Genomic DNA, 22,162 nt, shown 5'->3' with positions numbered 1-22,162 from the left:
TTTCCAGGGTGATGTAAGTGATAAATTTCAAGGCAGGATGTTGTAAGCATTCTTCTCGCCCTGACTGTTTAACTCATGACTTCCAAGGATCACATAGATCAGCAGTCAACAAACATTTTCTATAAAGGACCAGATAATAAATATTTCAGGGTTTGTGAGACATACAGTCTCCGTCACAATTACTCAACTCTGCCACTGTCATTTGAAAACAGCCATAGACAATACAGAAATAAATCAGTGTGGCTGTGTCCCAGGAAAACCTTATATATAAATACTGAAGTGTGAATTTTATATAATTTTCATGTGTATCAAAGTATTATTTAAAAACTTTTTTTTCCAACCATTTAAAAACGTAAAAACTATTCTTAGTTCTTGGGCTGTACAAAAACAGGTAGCCAGCCAGATTTGGCAGTAGTTTGCAGACCCTTGAGATAGATCAATTTGGTGGAGCAACATGAATTGGTATTAACTACAGTATTCAAAGATGACTTTCTGATGATGACTTTTTGAATACACGAATTTAGTCCAAGATAGGTATCTTGTCACTAAATACAGCATTAAATAACTTAAAGCCATATGACAGATCTTGGAATTTTGATTCAGAGTTGATTTCTAGATAATATTTTACCAAACAGAACTAGCACTTAGGTCAAATATTTCTATACACATTCAACCTTCCTTCTGGTATAGCAAAGCTATTAAAGGCCAGTGAGAGCTGGGCACAGTGGTGTGCATGCCTGTAGTCCCAGCTATTCAGGAGGCTGGGGTGGGAGGGATTGCTTGAGGCCAGGAGTTCGAGACCAGCCTGGACAACATAGTGAGACCCCATCTCATTGAAAATAAAAGCCAGTATGAACATAGAGGTATTGTCAGGGTCCATCACATCACACAAGCAGAAATACAGATGCAATTTATTCAGCAGGCAAATGTGTGAAGGAATCTTATATACATCCAGTCCTGAATCTCCAACAGGAAGTCAACACTTACCCGTCGTGTCTTGACTCAGGGTTTCCTGGCTACTACTGCTGTAAGAAGGCACTGGAGTGATAGACAGTGAGGCTGGACAGGACAAAGGTGTGGCCTGGTCAGTCTTGCGGGTGAAAGATCGGTGGTACACAGGGATGCCTGCATCTTTGGAGACGAAGAGAGGCAGATCTGATGGGAGGGTGGGTCTGCCTTGTACGTATGGATTTTTCCAGTGCGTGAGCCCAATTGCCACAGGCCCAGCAACGTCATAACCTAGCGAGATAAACATATTAGGTGAGTGGCAGCAATCAAAGCCATATAGTGTGCTTATTTTCATTATTTTCATACTTCCCCAAAATCTTAGCTGTTAGTCAAACCAAATGCCACTTGGGCTAAGAATGTATGTTCACAATAAACAGGCAGGCATCATCCCTCTTGATGGATCTTGTTCACTTAATCAACTTATGTTTATCAAGTACATGCTAAGTGCCCACTCTGCCTTCAAGGAGCTCAGAGTCCAATCAAGAAAGGAGATAAGACCTGTGTTCATAATAAAAAAATTATTTAAGTCCTACTATAAGCTAGAAACTTTGCAGAACTGATCTAGAATCCTCACAGCAATTGTACAAGGGGACTATTACAATTTCAGTCTTACAGATGAGAAAACTGGATCTCAACCTGGCCCACATCAAGTTCCAGAGGCAGAACTTAAGCACAGATTTGACTCCAAAATCTATGTTCTTTCCCATAAACTACAACTAACTACAGTACAAAGCAAGATGAAAGAAGCCATTTTAAAGTAGATCAGAAAGTGCTCCTCCGGAGTTCGGGGGAAAGAGCCTTTCTAGGTATAGAGTCTGGGATATGGGGAAGGTAACATGAATTTCGATGAACCTAGGGAATATTATGCTAAGTGAAATAACAGAAAATGACTGTATGATCTCACTTATACACAAAATCTTTATATATATGTATATATAAAAATTTATATATATATAAATTTATATAAATTATGGAATTGAAAAAATATATAAATTGTAAAGATTAATTTAAATTAAATTATAATGTAAATTATAAAGATTTTTATATATAAACTTTATAAATTACATATATACATATATATATCAAGATTTATATATATATATAAACAAAGAGTAGACTGGTGATTACCAGGAGCAGGGAGGATCAGAAGACAGAGGTAAAAAAGTACCAAGTTGTAATTAAGTTATGTAACGTGAATAAGTCTAGAGATTTCATATACAGCATGAGAACTAGAGTTAATAACTTCATATTGTGTGAACTGGAAATTTGCTAACAGTAGATTTTAGGTGCTCTTACCACACACACGTTAAAAATGGTAACTGTGAGATGATGGTCATGTCAAGTTGCTTGACTACAGTAATCATTTCACTATGTATACCAAGACATTATGTTGTGCACCTTAAATATATGCGATTAAATATATCAATATAGATCTGATTCATCATAAACACTTAATAAATAAATATATGTTCTTTTTCCAAAAAAACAAAAAGTCTCTAAGGAACTTTGGACTCTCTAAGATTTCAGATTTTAGCATTTATTTTATAAAATTATAGCTAATTTATAGCATATATTTAATTTTGAAAAAATATAGTTCACACAGCTAACAAGTCTTTTTCTATTTAGGAAATTTCTACATCATTTACTCTGAAAATGGAATTCATTAGCAAATATTTTAATCCACATTATTGATATAAATGAGCTATGACAAGATCTGCATAATTATGATGAAATATAAATAGATGAGTCTCAATTTAAAAGCAACAATGAAACCACAGTATTTTGAAGAGACAACCATCCAGGGAACAGCTGATACCCAAGGGGCAAAGAATAGGAATGTCACATTGGCAGCCCATCCTCCCTCACCCACCATCATGTCCCCTCTTGGGGAGGGAAGCAGGAACAGGGGTCTCAATTCCCACTGGACCCAAAACTGTGAAGAAAGAGATGGAAAGAACACCCCAAATTGTAAGCTGTCTTGAGAAAAAATAATGTTAACTATGTGGTTCTTAAATCTCTCATACGATGGCTAAAATGGGAATTTACCTAGAAAATAAGGGGCTAATCAAGTATCTCATGAATAAATAGAATAGTTTTAGGAGTCCTTCTTCTGTTCTCTGGATTTTTTCACCCCACTGCTTTCGACAAGACATAGGTTCGTCTAGGAACCACATTACTAGGAAATCCACACATATGCTATTTTCCTAAATGGAACACCCTCACAAATGTGACACTTCTGTGTGAGATGACTGTTTTGTAAGAGAAGGAATGAAGTACAAGAAATGAAAGAAAACAAAGGAGATTTTAGAAAAGAACTCTTGGATGATCCATACATCTGTCCTCCCTCTAGTACTTTGAGTCTAAAGTTGTAAATTATTTTTGTTCTTACTATAAATATTGCAAAAGTGCTTCGCACTGGAGAGACTCTGAGCAGTGGATATAGCCCGTTGCCTGTGCAGAATCATTCCCCTCCTGCCTCCCAACAGAGCCACGACTTCATTTGGGAATCTGTCCCACCCCACACAGCCTTGTGACCCAGGACACAAGGCTTCTTCCCTTCCTCATCCCTGTCCAAAGCCTCAGGTGAGCCTGATAGGGCTAAAAACAATGCCATCTCCCTTGCCAATGATTGGCTCAAGGATGGTCGTGGGATACAGCCCTGCCCAGTGAGATAGGAGGAGTCTACCAAGGAGCTACAGGGGAAAGTTTCTCAGCTCCTCAAGCGAAGGCCTGAGGAGGGCACCAAAGCTTCTTTCCCTCTGATCATTGTCATGTCTGAATGCAGTTCCTGAAACCCTACAGCCATGTGGTTGCCACCATGAAGATAAATTGGGAGAGGAAGGCATAGGGGAAAAGGCCTTTTACAATGTCACTGAGCAGCTTAATCAACCCATCCTAAAGACAGGCCTGCCTCTGGTGTCCCTGTTATGTGAAATAATAAATTTCCTATCGTTTTAGCCCATGTGAGCCAGGGAACTGAAGCAGTAATCAAGAGCCTTCTGGTTACGCTGGCACCTTTTGGGAAGATTAAGCATCTGTCATATCTACCTCCCCTTCAGAGGTTAGTTTTCTAGGGCTGCTGTGACAAAGTACCACAAACTCGGTGGCTTAAAACAACATAAATTTATTTTCTCACAGTTCTGGGGGCTACGAGTCCAAAATAAGGTGTCAGCAGGGCTGTGCTATCTCTGAAGGCTCTAGAGAAGAATCTGTTCCAGGTCTCTCTCCAGGCTTCTGATGTTGCCAGAAATCCCAGGGTATTCCTTGGCTTGGAGATGTATCACTCATACCTCTGCCTCTACTATCACAGAGCTCTCCCTGTATGGTCTCTGTGTGTCTTCCCTTCTTATAAGGACACTAGTCACATTGGAGTAGGGCCAACCCTAGTCCAAATGACCTCATCTTAACTTAATTACACCTGCAAATACCCTATTTCCAAATACGGTCACAATCACAGGAACTGGGGATTCGAATTTCAAAGTACCTTTTGGGGGGAAAATTTCAACCCAACACCCTGATATGGTAGCTAAACCTGACTGGACCAGGGAAGGCCACACTTGGCCCAAGTCTGCAAGATGTCAGGTAACAAGAGTGTCATCCAATAGGAGCCTGATGACCTGGGCTCAAATCGCAGCTCTTACTCTCATGTGTCCTTAGGCAACTCTTTACCCTCTCAGGAACTCCATCTCCTCATTTATAAAATGGGGGGAAATAACACTGTTTAACCTCAGGATCTTTTTGAGGATTAAATGAGTAAATACAGAAAAAGTAGTTAAAACACAGTGCTTGGCAAAAAACTCCCCAAAAGTATCTGTTAGCTACTGTATCATCCTCACACTATCTCCCCCTCCATTTTCATGAAAAAAGTACCTTAAAAGAGAAGTTTCTACTCACAGCCCTTCCCTCCGTATTCAGAGCTCTGCAACGTGGCTCCCATCCCACCACCCACTCATGTGGCTCTCAGGATGTCACCTAGGCAGACTTTAATTTTCAACCTCTTCAGTCTATCCTTCTAGAAATTCTCTGGGCTTTCCAAGAAAGGTGCTTGCCTGGTTCTCCTACCTCTGTTATTATTTCTATCCTGACCACGCTTCCCCCGAAGATTGGTCCTTGGTCCTCCACACACACACAACGTACTAATTCTCACTCTTATTATCTCATCTTCTTCCAAAGATTTAACTGAACTCTCTGTGCGGATAGTGCCAATATTTTCATCTCATGAACATGTTCTCCATATTTCTAATTTCCCATGAGGCATTCTGAGGTAAGAAGTCTCACAGGCATATCAAATCAACACATCTAACCTATAAGCATCACATCTTCTTCCCGACTTCCACGTTCCTGGGAACAGCTCAGACTGCGTCACCCTGAGGTAAAATCTCAGGGAACACTTACTATCCCCATACCCAGCCAATGACCAGTTCTGCCAGCAATTCCATCCCTCTCCCCCAAGACCCGCCTCTTCATCCCACCTCCCTAGTTGATTTCTGTCTCATGTCAAGACCATAGTCACAGCCACTAACTCTGTTACAATACCAGATTCTCCCACATGAACTCCATCCTGTTTACCACCAGAATAATCTTCTCTCATCTATATGTTTGTCTTGTCATCCCCCTACTTTGAACCCTAAATGACCTCCTACTACTTAACTAATGTTTAATGTCTCACTAATGTCTCTGGGAATGGCATTTTAGGTTACTCAGCGTTTTCCAACCAGGGTTTGTGAGCTCTTCACAAGAATTCTTAAACTGTCTTTGTTTTTCATTTAAAAGTTAATCATTTAAAAATTAATACAAGCATATTCTGGACCAAGTCCTGCCAGTTAATTTTAATGTCTGGGTTTACTTTTGTGTTTCCATCAGGTTTGGCACCAACTGGTACAATGAATGAGAAAAGGGGAAAGATGGATATGCCAAGGTACATTCATGGCAAATAAAGATCCAATAACCTCACATCAGTGAGCATTAACAGATATTTCACAGGCGGTTGAACTGAGAAAGTCGGCAGCAATGCAGAGTCACCACAAAGTACATAGCAGTAAAACTGTACTACACTCAAAGAACCAACATCACTGCAGCCAGTACCCCATTGCATTACAAGCAGTGACTGCATTTCAGCAAAATAACAACATACATCATATTAAATTAGTGTGGTAAATTTGTATTTTTATTTGAGTTACAGAATTTTAAATCTGATTTGCAAAATCAATTTTAATGGCTATTTGGAATACAAGGTATCTATATATAGTTCTATGTTTGAACATACTTAAGTAACCTCATAATAAAAATAATTTAAAACCATTTTAGAGGTTCATCATTAGTGCTTTGTATAGGCATCCACATTGCTGGAGTTTAAGAAACCATGGCATAGTGTTTAAGAGTATGGGCTTTAGTGTCAAACAGACCTAGAATGAAATCTTGGGTAATTAATTTCTAGCTGGGTGGCAAAGCTCAAGTTTCCTCATCTGTAAAATGGAGAAATAATAGTAACTTGCTCATAGACTTCTGATTAAGTAAAATAATGTATGCAGGGAGTTACGAGCAGCTGGCAGGCAATAACTGCAAAATAAGCATAAGCTGTAACTATTATCTTCATTTTTCTTTTCTGATCTCTAAGTCACTGCCCAACATTCTAGAATCAAGAAAGTTTTAAAAGGAAATGGAAAGGAGAAGGATTCATCCAAAAGAAAAATGGCGCAGTTCACTCTTCTACTTGCGACCAAAGTAACTGGTGTTTAAGGTTGAGTGAGCATAACAAGGAGAAAGTCTCACTTTGATTTTCAGCATCACTCTAACACTTGCTTAGCATGTTCTCCAAACAGCAAAGAGTAAACTTTACCATGCATTTTCAATTTGCGCTAATTTCTTTTAAAAATAGATTAATATAAATCTTTAAAAAGCAACTCGATTGTACTATCAAGTGCATAATAGTACAGGTGCTACATAAACAAAAGGGTTAAATCAAATGATGAAGATCTAGGAACAAGAGATGACTTATCTCCCTGGACATTTCCTCCATCTAATTCCATGCAAAAGCAGTAAAAATCCACAAGAGGGCGATCCAGAAAGGTGAGTCCAGAAGCAATTGCTCTGACTCTGAAAATAAATGTCTATGCATTTACATTTTCTTCCCTCTCCTTCCCCAGCCGCCCCCTCGACCTCCAGCTTTTCCAGGCAATAATATTCTTTAAAAAAATCAAAATGACACTAGTGCTCACCTATGGTGATCTGGCTGACACAACTGTAGTAGCTGCCCGTTGTTGCAGAGGAAAGGTTATAACTTCCGCTGCTCACATCTTTGTCTGTTAAGAAAATAAAAGACAAGAAGGTTAATTATAACCTAGTAGACACCATGACCACAATGTAAATATATGACTGGTGGTAAATAAATCAGCTATCTATGTCTATGACACCGGTAGTCCCATATTCATTTATTGGTATTGATGCTTAGGGAGAGCCAGGTGCCAGACCCTGGGATGGGCACTTTGAACATTTCAATAAACAACCCAGACAGCCACACACAGGCAATTTCAGTTTCATGTCGCCATTATTACGATGGGAGAGTGAAGGGTGCTTGGGCATTTGGGGGCAGGGGCTTAGACAGGAGAGAGGGTGCCTGATCCAGACTATAGAGTATCAGTTAAGGTTTCCAGGAGGAAAATTAATATCCTAATGAAAACCTAAAAGGTGAGTACTATCTGACTGGGCAAGAAGCGGATGAATTGAGGGAAACGATGCATGCAGGAGAGCTGTCATCCCCGTCCTCCATCCTCTGGAGGCTGAGAGGCCACAGGTAGCTTCGTGGGTTAGCAGCTGAATGCAGTAAGGAAAGGAGAGATGAGCAGCAGCCAGGTTGCAAAGGGTCTTGTAAACCAAGTTAACAAGTTTGGCTTCTGCCTAGAAAGCAGGATCCTATTTTTGTTTTAAAAAGATTACTTTGTGGCAGTTTCCAGGACAGATTGGAGGACAGTGAGATGAGAGTAGAAAGACATTTGTGAGGTTGCTGCAATATTCTGATGAGAAATAGTGTTGGTCAAACCATGGGAGGAGTGGCAGTGGAGACAGAGGTGGATGCAATGCCCTCAAAAGCTAAAAGTGCAGCACAGGCATCTATTTCCTCATTACTGTGAACAGAAAACATTCTAGGCAGAGGGGGGCAAAAGAAATCAAAGCCTCACAGGTGCATTGCGTATCAGCATTTTCACCCACAACATTTCATGCACGAGGTAGGCGCCACCCTCACATCTCTGATGGAAAGGCTGAGAATCCAGGTGAATGAGCACCGTACCCAAGGTCACACTGACAGCACATGGCAGAAGAGAGCTCAAATCTGGATCAGGAGTACTTGAAATTGTTTATGAAACATTGCAGGAACACAAAATTTAAAAACTCCTAGAAAATAACACAGCAAAAAAATCTAGACAGCAGTGATGTTTTAGATATAACGCCAAAGACAAGACCCATGGAAAAAATAATGGATATACACTGGATTAAAAACTGCTACTCTATGAAAGATAATACAAACAATGAGAAGACAGGCCACAGACTGGGAGAAAACATTTGTAAAACACATATCTGATAAAGGATTGTTAGACAAAATATACAAAGAACTCTTAAAACTCAACAATAAGAAAACAAATAAGCTGACTTTAAAAAAAGGGGCCACTTTTACAGACACATCACCAAAGATGATATACAGATGGCAAATATACACATGAAAAGATGCTCCACGTCAGACACCAGAGAAATGCAAATTAAAACAAACATAAAATACCACTACACATTTATTAGAATGGCCAAAATCTGGAACACTGGCAAGACCAAATGCTGGCAACAGGACCTCTTATTCATTGCTGGTGAGAATATAAAATGGTACAGCCACTCTAGAAGACAGTTTGGCAATTTCTTACAAAACTAAACATACTCTTACCATACCATCCAACAATCACACCCCTTGGTATTTGCCCAAAGAAGCTGAAAACGTATGTCCACCCAAAAACCTACATATAGATGTTTATAGCAGCTTTATTCATAATTGCCGTAACCTGGAAGTAACCAAGATGTCCTTCCGTAGAGGAATGGAAAATAAAACAGTGGCATATCCTAGCAGCTTTATTCATAGTTGCCATAATTTGGAAGCAACCAAGATGACCTTCCGTAGAAGAATGGAAGATAAAACTGTGGTATATCCAGACAATGGAATATTATTTAGCACTAAAATGAAATGAACTATCAAGCCATGAAAAGACATGGAGGAACCTTAAATGCATAATACTAAGTTAAAGAAACCAATCTGAAAAGGGCAAATTCTTTATGATTCCAACTATGTGACATTCTGGAAAAGGCAAAACGATGGAGACAATAAAAAGATTAGTGGTTGCCAGGGGTCAGAGCGGAGGGAAGGAATAAACAGGAAGAGCACATAGGATTATTAGGGCAATGAAATTAGTCTGTATGATACTATAATGGTGGATACAAGTCATTATTAAATTACCCAAACCCATAGGATATACAACCACCAAGAGTGAGCCCTAATATAGACTACGGACTTTGGGTGATTATGACGTGTTGATGCAGGTTCATCGATTGTAACAAATGTACCACTGCAGCGGGAGATATTGATAACAGGGGGGTATATGTGGGAACGGGAGCTGTTTGGGAACTCTTCTGTAACTTCCTTTTAATTTGTTATGAACCTAAAACTGCTCTAAAAAAATTAACATAGGGTGTAAGTGATTTTAAAATATTACAATAAATACATGTTGTCTAATATAAGCCATTACAGGTTAGAAGAGTCATATTAAATAGTTGCAACACTGGCCTAAAGGCAACATTTGAACATTATGTGGCAATAAGAAAATTCTGATCTATAATGGTGAAAAGTATAGGTCTGAGGGAAATAAATAATTATTAGGATTCAGTCAAATGCATCCAAAGAGAAAAGTTGCCTAGAAACATATCAATTCAGACTTTAATGGGAACACAATTTGGATTGACAGAGAAGATGGCTTTGTAGGTGAATGTTCTGAGGAGGAAAGAACAGCAGATACCTGGACAGAGAAGCCAGGAATAGGAGTCATTTTTAAGGGGTTTTCTATAGGTGCTCTTGGTTTGAAAGCAGTTGGGAAGTATTGACAAAAGCAGGCGGCAAGCCAGAGGACAGAGAAACAGTGGTGGCTCTCAGAGGCCACTGCACATTCACAAACAGAAAGGTAAATGCTAGGAAATATTTTTAAAACTATTTTTAATATGGGAAAACTAAGTCTAGCAAGTGTATGTGGCCAACTCTTTCCCTAAGAAACATCTGCAATCTCTAGAATGCTTACTGAACAGCTAGCCACACCTCCAATAATAGCACTGGGCATGCAAGATTGCACTGGTTTACACATCTCCTCAACCATGAGCTTGTCCAGGGAAGACCCAAATGTTATCTGATTTGTAATTTCCAGAGTTTAGTGCTATGGCTGGCATAAGGTAAATGCTCAATGAATGTTCGTTGGTTTTAAAAAAGGAAAGAACAAAATTAAAGAAGGAACAAACAAATGACTAATTCTCCTTCCTATTAATTTCAGAGAGGTTGCTGCGATCAAAGAGAAAGCACTGGGCTGAGAGTCAGAAGACCTAAGTTGGAAGCCCAGCTTTGCTACACATAACCTCTTTGAACATGGCCAAGCTGTTTAATTTCCTTAAATACTGGTTCCTCTACCTGCAAATGGTGACAATAGTACTTATCTCACTTTTAGGGGGCAGGGGAGGAGGTACGGTTTAAAAAAATAAATCAGCTACATAAAATGCATAGTTGGCAAATAATTCTATATATATTTGTGGAATCTGCTGAATCAATAAAATTCAGACTTAAAACATATCAAACTAAGTACTCAAAAGTCATTCCTCATTCTTTTTAAACTCTTCTCTAGGGATCTATCCTTATAAGATTTCGGAAGGAAGAAGACTTTCACAGGACAGGTCAATGGCATCAAAAAATGTATACAATCAGAGAGAGAGAGATTTACAAGCACAGAAATGACTATGAATGGGGAAGAGAAAATGAACGAAGAAGAAAAGCTTAATGAGAAATTAGTAATCAACAAAGAAGCAGAGTGCTTGAATTAGGAAATGAATGCCTAGGAAGAGGCTATGAACAGTAAAACTATGCCAATTTGAATCAAGTCTGAATGGTAAAACCAGGGCAATAATTTTGGTGGCAATATTTTGAAAAGACTCCAAGAGCAAAAGTACGAAGAGCCATGGTAATTGCAAGTGCAAAGTGATGACATGAAGGAAGGTGTTCTTACTACTGAAATTAAAACAAAAAGGCTAGATTTTACAGAAGAGCCTGAATATCCATTTAATCCTTTAAGAACCACCTAGAGTTAAATGATAAAATCATGTAACTCGTAGGAAAACTTGAGACTATGAATTAGATTAATGAAAATTGTGGGTTCTAGAGTCAGTATCCAGATTAAACAGTCTGTTCCAACCCCTGGACCCATTATTTCTTCTCTATGTGGCTCTGTTTCCTCATATGTAAAATAGGAATGATAAAGGCACTTATATTATAATATTATATAAGCATTTGATTATGTAATACATGAGAAAGTCTTTATATAACAGGACCTACCACATAGAACCTGTTCAATTAGTGTTAGCTTTTTGTTTTTGTTTTTTTTGAGACAGAGTTTTGCCCTCACTCTTGCTGCCCAGGCTGGAGTGCAATGGCGGGATCTCAGTTCACTGTAACCTCCAGTTATATTTTTATTTCATACTTACAAGAAACAAGATATCCATAAGATGGAATCCCATACAGCAAAGAAAATTAATAAAGAGAAGCTACAAAAATATTATGAATCTCACAAGCAAAATATGGAATGAAAGAAGCAAACCGAAAATATCTGTGATTCTACTTACAAAACCTTCAACAACAAACACAACTAAATTATATTGTTTATTAATGCATAATGGATGGTAAAACTGTAAAGAAAAGCAACAAAATAATTAGCACAAAGGTCAGCATGGTGGTTCCACTGATGCGGAAGAAGTGAGTTTGCGTTATGAAAGAGTATAGGGTGGGGGTGGGTTCAGCAATGCTGGAAGTGTTCTGTTTCTTAACCAAGGTGGTGGCTACATGGTATTCATTTTATAATTATATATTACATTATACATTTTTCTTCCTCACTTGTCTACATGTATATTATAGTTCACTATAATTTTTTAAAAGAAATAAAGAGGTGCAGAGATTATGGCAGGGCAAACCTAGAATATAAATTCTGTAAAATTATCTAGGAAAAAGAAAAGGTCATGGAATTAGACACCATCGGTTACTGAGCACCCACTCTTTGTCAGGCACTATGCTGAACATTTATTATTTCATTTATACCCATTATTTAAGCTTCAAAACAACTCCTTTAAAGTAAGGTAACTCTATTATGCAGATGAGGAATTAGAGGCTCAAAAAATTAAAGAACTTGCCCAGAGTCACACTCACAGGAACTTACAAAGCTGGAATCAGAATCCAGGTTTGTCTTACACCAGAAAAGTAATTGAGAGCAGAGGCAAAGACAGAAGGAGGACAGATTAATATCACAAGTTGGGTTAGGCGGTTCCTCCTGTATCTGGTGTTACATCTTTGACAGTCAGTTATCTGATTTGCTAACATTGAGGCTCATAAACAGGATCTACTCTGTTTTCAGAGGACTGCTCAACAAAAAAGTGTGGACAAAACTAACACACATTTTATTTATCTCAAATTATTTGGGGGCGTACTCATAAACAATACAATCTTATAACAAAAGAAAATAAGGCCCATCTCAGCACTCAAACTATCTTACCTTTCATCCTAACTACCGCAAAAAAGAAAGCACAGTGCCTATTTATGTCTTTCCACAGAATATGGAATTCTTGTAAATATGTGGGTAACTCTACTGTCAATATAATTTTAATGTCTAATGTCGGAGAGTTTTAAAAATAACAAAAGTTAAATACTAAACAATAATAGTCTACGAGCCAGGAGCTGGGTGCTCAAAGTCAAAGTATTGTTCGGAGGAGAGGTTAACATATTAAATTTAGTTAGTTAAACAAAATATAATGAATAAGTGTAGAATTTGTTAAGTAAGATTGAAGTAAAAGTGCAAGGGCAATTATTAAAACAGTAGAAATAGACTAAATTTCCAAACCAGTTTGTTGTGTTCAAAGGGATAGGGATGGGGTAGGGTGGTGAGGAACAGTGGGAGAAGGAATATAACAAAAAAGTTCAACTTTGAAAAAGGAAATAAATGAAGGGGGAAAATCATAGGAAAAATACCAAGAAAGTACAAAGTAAAATGGTTAAAAATAATTCAAATATAGTAGTAATAACAATACATGTAAATGGTCTAAATTTGCTATTTAAGAGACTATGAGATGGATTTCTAAAAAAAAAAAAAACTAAATGCTGTTTGTAAGAGAAACATCTCAAACATAAGGACACAAATGTTGAAAGTAAAATATTTATAAAGATGCCGCAAGCAGATACTAACCAAAATAAAGCCTGGGTACCTATGTTAGTTTTAGATGAAAAAGGCTTTAAGACGAAAAGCATTATTAAGGATAAAGGTGGTGAGTAATAATGATAAAAGGTTCAAAGTTCAAATCTCCAAGAAGATATAAACAAATGTTAAATCTATATGGCCAGAATAAAATAATCTGAAACCTATGAAGCAAAAATTAACAGAACTACAGGGAATAACAGATAAACCTACCATCAAAAGAATGATTTTAACATACTTAATAACTGATTGCATAGGCAAACAAAATTTTAGTAAAAACACTGAAAATTTAAACAGTATAATTAATCTCAATTTAATGGACAGTTACTGAATGCTTCATCTGACAGTCAGAGAATATATATTCTTCTTAAGCCCAAGGTGAAGTATTATAAAACTTGACCATGCATTAGACCATAAAGCAAATCTCAACAATTAAAAAATAAATCAATATCATTACAAGCCATGTTTTTCAACCCTAATCTATGATGATAAAAATCAGAGTAGAAGTCTTTTCTCAGTGAATGGGGGGTTCCTGGGGCAATTATTAAATATTATTATCTGTGCACTTTTCTGTGTGTGTGTGGGGGGGTGTGTATAAATTACCAATTTTTTTCAAAGGTTTTTTTTAATGTTGCACTACTGGCCAAACAAAATAGAGAATATAGCAGATTTCTATCAAGCAAAACACAATCAAAAACGTCTAAATTAAAAGAATATAATTCCAAGTCTAGTTCCTTTAACCAGCACCACTTTATACAGTTCACATGCACAAGTCATGGTAGCATTCGCTATATAAGCACTAACTACTGTTCTCTATCACCCTGCTCCTCCGAGTGCAGTCTCTTGAACAGCAGCAGCTACACCACCTGAGAGTCCATTAGAAATGCAGAATTCCAGGCTCACCCCAGAGCTACTAAATCAGTATTTTCAGTTTCAAAAGATGTCCAAATGATTTGCAGTCCCATTAAACTGAGAAAGACTGACCTACAGCTTAACTTTAAGGCCCACAAGCAAAACTCTCAAGGCCTTAGGAATCAACCAAAGACTTTTTAAGGACCTATATGATCTGCCCTGTGCTAGGAATGGGAGAATTAAGAGTGTAATCAGGAAGGGAGAAACACAAGAAATATATTAGTTCAGAATATGCATAGACTGAAGCTGAGGAGAGAAATGGCAAGCATTGTGTGATTCAAAGAGCTTCTTTTTAAGAAAGACCTGCCCCAAGGCAGAAAGGCCTTAAAAATAAAAAGAAAGGACTTTTTTTAATTTAAGTTTAACACAGATACAATAAAATACCCAAATCCCAAGTGCACAACTCAATGAAAATTATCACAAAATGAACATATTATGTAACTACCATGAGGAGAAGTCCATCTCCAACTAATTTCAGGTGAGAGGACATTACTTGAAAGAATCACCTGAGAATCGTAAGAATAGGAAATGCGGAGAGGCTTTCACATCACGAAGTAAATGGCAAGTTAGACGGGCAGCCAAAACTAGGCTGGGTTCTGAAGGGTGACCACTCAGATTGTTAGAAATACAAGAATAGATCCCTAGACATTTTATTCTCTTCGAAGCAATTGTGAATGGGAGTTCACTCATGATTTGGCTCTCTGTTTGTCTGTTATTGGTGTATAAGAATGCTTGTGATTTTTGCACATTGATTTTGTATCCTGAGACTTTGCTGAAGTTGCTTATCAGCTTAAGGAGATTTTGGGCTGAGACGATGGGGTTTTCTAAATATACAGTCATGTCATCTGCAAACAGGGACAATTTGACTTCCTCTTTTCTTAATTGAATACCCTTTATTTCTTTCTCCTGCCTGATTGCCCTGGCCAGAACTTCCAACACTATGTTGAAAAACAGTGGTGAGAGAAGGCATCCCTGTCTTGTGCCAGTTTTCAAAGGGAATGCTTCCAGTTTTTGCCCATTCAGTATGATACTGGCTATGGGTTTGTCCTTACAAGGGATGTGAAGGACCTCTTCAAGGAGAACTACAAACCACTGCTCAACGAAACAAAAGAGGACACAAACAAATGGAAGAACATTCCATGCTCATGGATAGGAAGAATCAATATCGTGAAAATGGCCATACTGCCCAAGGTAATTTATAGATTCCATACCATCCCCATCAAGCTACCAATGACTTTCTTCATAGAATTGGGAAAAACTACTTTAAAGTTCATATGGAACCAAAAAAGAGCCCGCATTGCCAAGACAATCCTAAGCCAAAAGAACAAAGCTGGAGGCATCACATTACCTGACTTCAAACCATACTACAAGGCTGCAGTAACCAAAACAGCATGGTACTGGTACCAAAACAGAGATATAGACCAATGGAACAGAACAGAGCCCTCAGAAATAATACCACACGTCTACAACCATCTTGTCTTTGACAAACCTGACCAAAACAAGAAATGGGGAAAGGATTCCCTATTTAATAAATGGTGCTGGGAAAACTGACTAGCCATATGTAGAAAGCTGAAACTGGATCCCTTCCTTACACCGTACACAAAAATTAATTCAAGATGGATTAAAGACTGAAATGTTAGACCTAAAACCATAAAAACTCTAGAAGAAAACCTAGGCAATACCATTCAGGACATAGGCATGGGCAAGGACTTCATGTCTAAAACACCAAAAGCAATGGCAACAAAAGCCAAAACTGACAAATGGGATCTAATTAAACTAAAGAGCTTCTGCACAGCAAAATAAACTACCGTCTGAGTGAACAGGCAACCTACAGAATGGGAGAAAATTTTTGCCATCTGCTCATCTGACAAAAGGCTAATATCCAGAATCTACAAAGAACTCAAGCAAATTTACAAGAAAAAAACAAACAACTCCATCAAAAAGTGGGCAAAGGTCATGAGCAGACACTTCTCAAAAGAAGACATTTATGCAGCCAACAGACACATGAAAAAATGCTCATCATCACTGGTCATCAGAGAAATGCAAATCAAAACCACAATGAGATACCATCTCACACCAGTTAGAATGGCAAAGATTAAAAAGTCAGGAAACAACAGGTGCTGGAGAGGATATGGAGAAATAGGAACACTTTTACACTGTTGGTGGGACTGTAAACTAGTTCAACCATTGTGGAAGACAATGTGGCGATTCCTCAAGGATCTAGAAGAAGAAATACCATTTGACCCAGCCATCCCATTACTGGGTATATACCCAAAGGATTACAAATCATTCTGCTATAAATACACATGCACACGTATGTTTATTGTGGCAATATTCACAATAGCAAAGACTTGGAACCAACCCAAATGTCCATCAATGATAGACTGGATTAAGAAAATGTGGCACATATACACCATGGAATACTATGCAGCCATAAAAAAGGATGAGTTCATGTCCTATATAGGGACATGGATGAAGCTGGAAACCATCATTCTCAGCGAACTATATCGCAAGGACAAAAAACCAAACACCGCATGTTCTCACTCATAGGTGGGAACCGAACAATGAGATCACTTGGACACAGGAAGGGAAACATCACACACCGGAGCCTGTTGTGGGGTGGAGGAAGGGGGGAGGGATAGCATTAGGAGATATACCTAATGTAAATGTCGAATTAATGGGTACAGCACACCAACATGGCACACGTATACATATATAACAAACCTGCACATCTGCACATTGTGCACATGTACCCTAGAACCTAAAGTACAAAAAAGAAAAAAAAGAAAAGAAATAATACAAGAATGATTGGCTCCTCCCCTTTCTTTTCTATTGAGGCAATGATACCTGGAGGGTTAAGTCATTAGCTCGTCGTCACACAACTAGAAAGTGGGAGAACCAGAACTGATACCTTGACATGAGTCTAGCCCAAGAAGTAAGCAGCATTTACTGAAGCAATTGTTTTAAGTTATTCATCTTCATGTCATCAATTTCACTTTGATTTGGGGGAAATTTCGTTAATTCTTATAATTGCTTGATTATTGTTTATAAACTATGAAGCTCCAAAGTCCTTATTTTAGGCATAGGCCAGGTTGACAGTTAAGATACCAATTTCCCTGACAAAGACACAGGGACTAGAAGCTGAGGTAAAGCCTTCTCCTGGAATCCACAATCCACAAAGCCTGAGCAAACAAACATCTCACTCACAAGAAAGTAAGGAGAAATGTTACAAAGAAAAGGTTTTCATTAAACCTTTCAAAATATATTACAAGCCTGCTTATATACACGGACAGATGAAACCCAAGAACTTACCAAACAGAAGAATGATGCATAACTACTGACTTTGCAAAAATATTCACCATCTGATTCCTTTAATAACTACCTACACTGGTGAACTAGAAATACAATTTAATTTGCAAAATATATGTTTATTGTATAGAGTGAGTTATAATACTTACCGCATCTGATTTTTTAAAAAGCAATCTAAATTGTTTATAAAAGGTTCTAAAGAACCGACTAGTAAGAAAAAAAATGTAGTTTACCTGTGTATGTACATGTATACATGTGTGTGTTCCTCAGAAATATCAATGTCTTGATTTAGTCCATGTTTGCTGATTCAAGACCTATTCCTTCCCCCTAGCTGGGTAATCTCTATCTCCTCACCTAACCTCCCTGGACCTGGACTTTCTTTTTGTTGTGACTGAAATTCATCCATTCAAAAAACATATAGTAGACACAGGCTGGTCCCAGGTAGAAAGTGGTGGCTTGGGAAGTCTCTCCCTAAGGTGCTGAAAAATCAGTCAGAGGGTATAAAGTGTGTTTCCACTGGAAAGAGCTTTTCCTGTACAAACATATCTCTTTATTACTGTTATAAAATAAAGACAGTATTGCTGTTTTCACAATGTTTTTTCATTTATTATGTGCCACTTCACTAGAAGACAGGCAGGAGAGATATTAGTTGAAGCAGTAATAGTTCTAGTAGTATCCTCCTCCGTAACCTGCACGAGACGTGAGTGAGACCCAGACTCCCGGAGGGCAAAGTCATCTTTTACTCATCTTGCATCCTCAAACCCTGCCCTCGGCCTAATGCATAGAAGGCACAAGAAATGTTTGCCAAAGCCTTCAGTAAGCTTTCAAATACTTGAATCACCTTTCCTGCATTTTAAATACTGTGTCTGGTGCTCATTATCCCGGCTTCCCTTTGATTCCACTTCTAGCAGCAGGCACTGTGACAAAAGCCCTTTCATGAACCCTAATTAGAGAAAAGCCTTTCCTTTCCTATTTACACCTACTTGATTCAGTGTTGAAAATCTTATATTCTATTTTCATTATCTTCAAGAGGTAAAGATTCGTGCCTTATTATTACATCATAAGATCCATGAAACAGACAGGTTTTTTTGGGGTTTTGTTTGTTTGTTTGTTTTTCGTTTTTGTTTTGCTTCCTGAACCTACAACAGTGCCTGACACACAGTAAGCACTCACAAAGCCTAGGTTAAATTGTTTGTTCTAGAAACTTCCTTGGGAGCTGTGGACTCCGTGTCTAGGACTACATTCTAGTAGAAAAATCCACATTGCTATTTGCTGTGAGCTGAATGTGTCCTCCCAAAATTCATATGTTAAGGCCCTCACTAACCCCCAGTGTGATGGTATTTGGGGATGGGGCATTTGGAACATAATTGGGTTTAGATTTTTTTAAAAAGCACTCTAAATTGTTTATAATTGTTCTAGAGAACTGACTAGTAAGAAAAAAATGTAGTTTACTTGTGTATGTACATGTATACATGTGTGTGTTCCTCAGAAATATCAATGTGCTGATTTAGTCCACGTTTCCTGTGTATTTTATAGGTTTATGAAAAAAGTTAATATTCAAGACCTATTCTTTCCTCCTAGCTGGGTAATCTCTATCTCCTCTATCTTCTTGTTCATGAGGATGGGCCCCTGGTGATGGGATTAGTCCCCTTATAAGAGACAGAGATCCCACTCTGTCCCTGAGCACACCCCAAGGAAAGGCCACGTGGGCATCCAGCAAGAAGATGACTATCTACAAGCCAGGAAACAGGCCCTTACCATACATCAAATATGCCAGCACCTCGATCATGGACTTCTAGCCTCCAGAACTATGAGAAATGAATGTCTGTTGTTTAACCCACCCAGACTTTGGTATTTTGTTATGTAGCTATGACACTACTACCAAAAAAAAAAAAAAAGTTTTAAAGGAAAGAATTAAAATACTGCTTCTCAGAATAAAATATTAATTTAATTTTACCCCCACAGAGAAATTTACAAAATATGAAGGGCTGAAGGTCAAAAAATAATCTGCACATGCTTTGCTGCAGCTTCTTAATCAAAAGGATCCTAATCAATGTTGACCATGAGTGTCTTGGTTGCATAATAAGCATGTCAGGTGATGTAGGGCAAAAACAAGAGAAGTCATCAAAGAGCTCCTTGGATTTATCTAGTAGCTAAAGCATGAGTCCCAGCCAGCTAGCATGCACCTGATCTCACCATATAGTCTGGACACTTTTGTTCTTTTGCTTGTTTGTCTTTTCTGAAGGGTAAAAGTTATTTTGCTTATTATTTGCAATAGGAAAAAGGAGTTTTTAAAACTTCTGCATGGTGTACTGCCCCCTGCTATACTCCATTCATTCCCTCAGTCAGTCACACACCCAAGCACTGGTCACCTACTATTGCCAAGTGCTGTGCAAGGCACAAGGAACACAAAGATAAAATAGCTGGTCCTTGCCATCTGAGTTTTACAACCCACAGAGGGGAGTACTCATTGCAATACAAAATTAGCACCTGCTACGGAAAGGACTTACCCTAAGAAGTCCCAGGAGAAGCACCAAGTCAGATAGAGAATGTCAAGGGGAAAGGAGAGGGGGCCTTCTAAAGAAGGAGGGAGTGTGTTCAGAGCATGCACCAAGGTACAGAAACCTGAGAAGGCCTCAAACAACCTCTCTCCCAGAGGGTGGGATGCTAGGGTCAAAGGCAACAAGAAAGAAGGGCAGGAAGTTAGATTTTTACCCCTACACAGAGAAGAGCCATTGAAGAATTTTAAACAAGGAACAACAGGATCAGATTTGCAAGTGTAATCCAAAGGAGCCAGGACTACAGGCAAAGGAACCAGTTGGGAGGCCACTATTGCAGCCAAAGTGGGCAATGATGGTGGCCTGGACTAGCATAAGAGCAGTGGGCAGGGCAAGGAGAAAGCAAAGTTGAAAGATGTTAAGGAAAAAGGACCAACAGGACTTGGTGATTGAGAGTATACTGGCTAGGAGACGGAGTTGATAATAATACCTAATGCTTACTGAGTACTATGTACTGCTCCCGCGCACTTGACAGTACTATTGCGTTTAAACTTCACAGTGATCCCATTTTACAGAAGAGAAAACTGAGGCACAGAAGGTGAATTAATTTGCTCAAGGTCAGGCCAGGAGTGGTGGTTCACACCTGTAGTCCCAGCAGGGATTTGAGAGGCCGAGGCAGGAGGATCGCTTTAGCCCAGGAATTCAAGATCAGCCTAGGAAACATATCAAGAACCTGTCTCTACTCAAAAAAAAAAAAAAAAAAAAAATTTAAAAATTAGCCTGGCATAGTGTCCCACAGCCGTGGTCCCAGCTACTCTGGAGGCTGATGAAGGAAGATCGCTTGAGCAAGGCAGGTGGAGGCTGCAATGAGCCAGGATCATGCCACTGCACTCCAGCCTGGGCAACAGAGCAAGACCTTGTCTCAAAAAACAAAGAAAGAAACATTTACTCAAGGTCGCTGTTAGTATGTGCTGGTAAGGGAGGACTCCACAATGACTTCCAGGATTCCAGGGTGACTGGGGAGAGCATGCTGGCCCCTTTCAACCTGTAGCCACTCTGTCTCAGATGTCATGTTCCACCTACCAGCACCATGCTACTAGCGGCTGCCTTCACACCCCTGACATTTCTCCCCTTCATCTTCGTTCACGTTGCTGTTGCTCCCTGGAATGCCTTCCTTCTCCAGTTGGCCTTCTCCCAATCTCCTCCTCCAGGAAAGTGTTTTGGCCCATCCCTCACCCTACCCAGCCCTTCCCCTACAACACTGCACTGTAATTCTCCACTTAGGAGTCTGCCTCCTCCAGCTGACTCTGCCATCTGTGAGAGAAATAGCGGGGGATCTTATTCGTTCTGGTAACCCTGGGTTCAGGCTAGAGCCTGGCACATAGTTAGAGCTCAGTAGTTGGAGACACTTTATAGGAAATAGGGACAGGAGAGGAAGATGGGAGTTGTTTTGGACACACGGAGTTTGTGAATGCTAACACAAAGAGAGAAGAGCACACAAGTAGTCTGGCAGACAGCAAGCTATACAAGCATAGCACATGCAAGAAAGAAGTTCTAATTGGTAACTGCTATGTGGGAGTCACCTGCATAAAGATGAAGTCATGGGAGGGGAAATGATGTCCTAGTCTCTCATGTCTTCTCGCCCCAGTTGATTCCCACATTCCACAGTTACGCTTAGCTGTCATTACACTCCCTAAGTAAGTTCCCTAACCTATCCGTGCCTCAACTTCTTCAAATGAATATAGGGCTTACTTTGGATCAATGTCTTAAAGGTTGTTGTGAAGATTAACTGAGCTAATTCACATAAAGTGCTATTACTATTATCTTCGTGTCCAGGCACACCCCACACTTCTACTTACCACTCTGAAAACTTTGTGCTCTAGTTTATAGGTCTCCAACTATGAGACTGAC

General features: G+C 38.9%; 1 protein-coding gene across 2 annotated transcripts in view; it reads right to left on the bottom strand.

The window, feature by feature from the left end:
• ANO4 (anoctamin 4) overlaps positions 1–22,162 on the bottom strand; it is a 406,193-nt gene that overhangs the window by 380,565 nt on the left and 3,466 nt on the right. For both annotated transcript variants that reach the window (XM_021922815.2, XM_021922816.2), the window contains exons 2-3: positions 7,227–7,310; positions 988–1,239 (exon numbers count right to left, since the gene is read on the bottom strand). In XM_021922815.2, the coding sequence (XP_021778507.1) occupies positions 988–1,239; positions 7,227–7,310 (336 nt within the window). The remainder of the gene's footprint in view (positions 1–987; positions 1,240–7,226; positions 7,311–22,162) is intronic.

The sequence above is a fragment of the Papio anubis genome, chromosome 9, assembly GCF_008728515.1.
Source record: "Papio anubis isolate 15944 chromosome 9, Panubis1.0, whole genome shotgun sequence".
Lineage (NCBI taxonomy): Eukaryota > Metazoa > Chordata > Mammalia > Primates > Cercopithecidae > Papio > Papio anubis.
The sequence above is the reverse complement of the archived record's forward strand: the minus strand, read 5'-3'. Positions and strand labels throughout refer to the sequence as shown.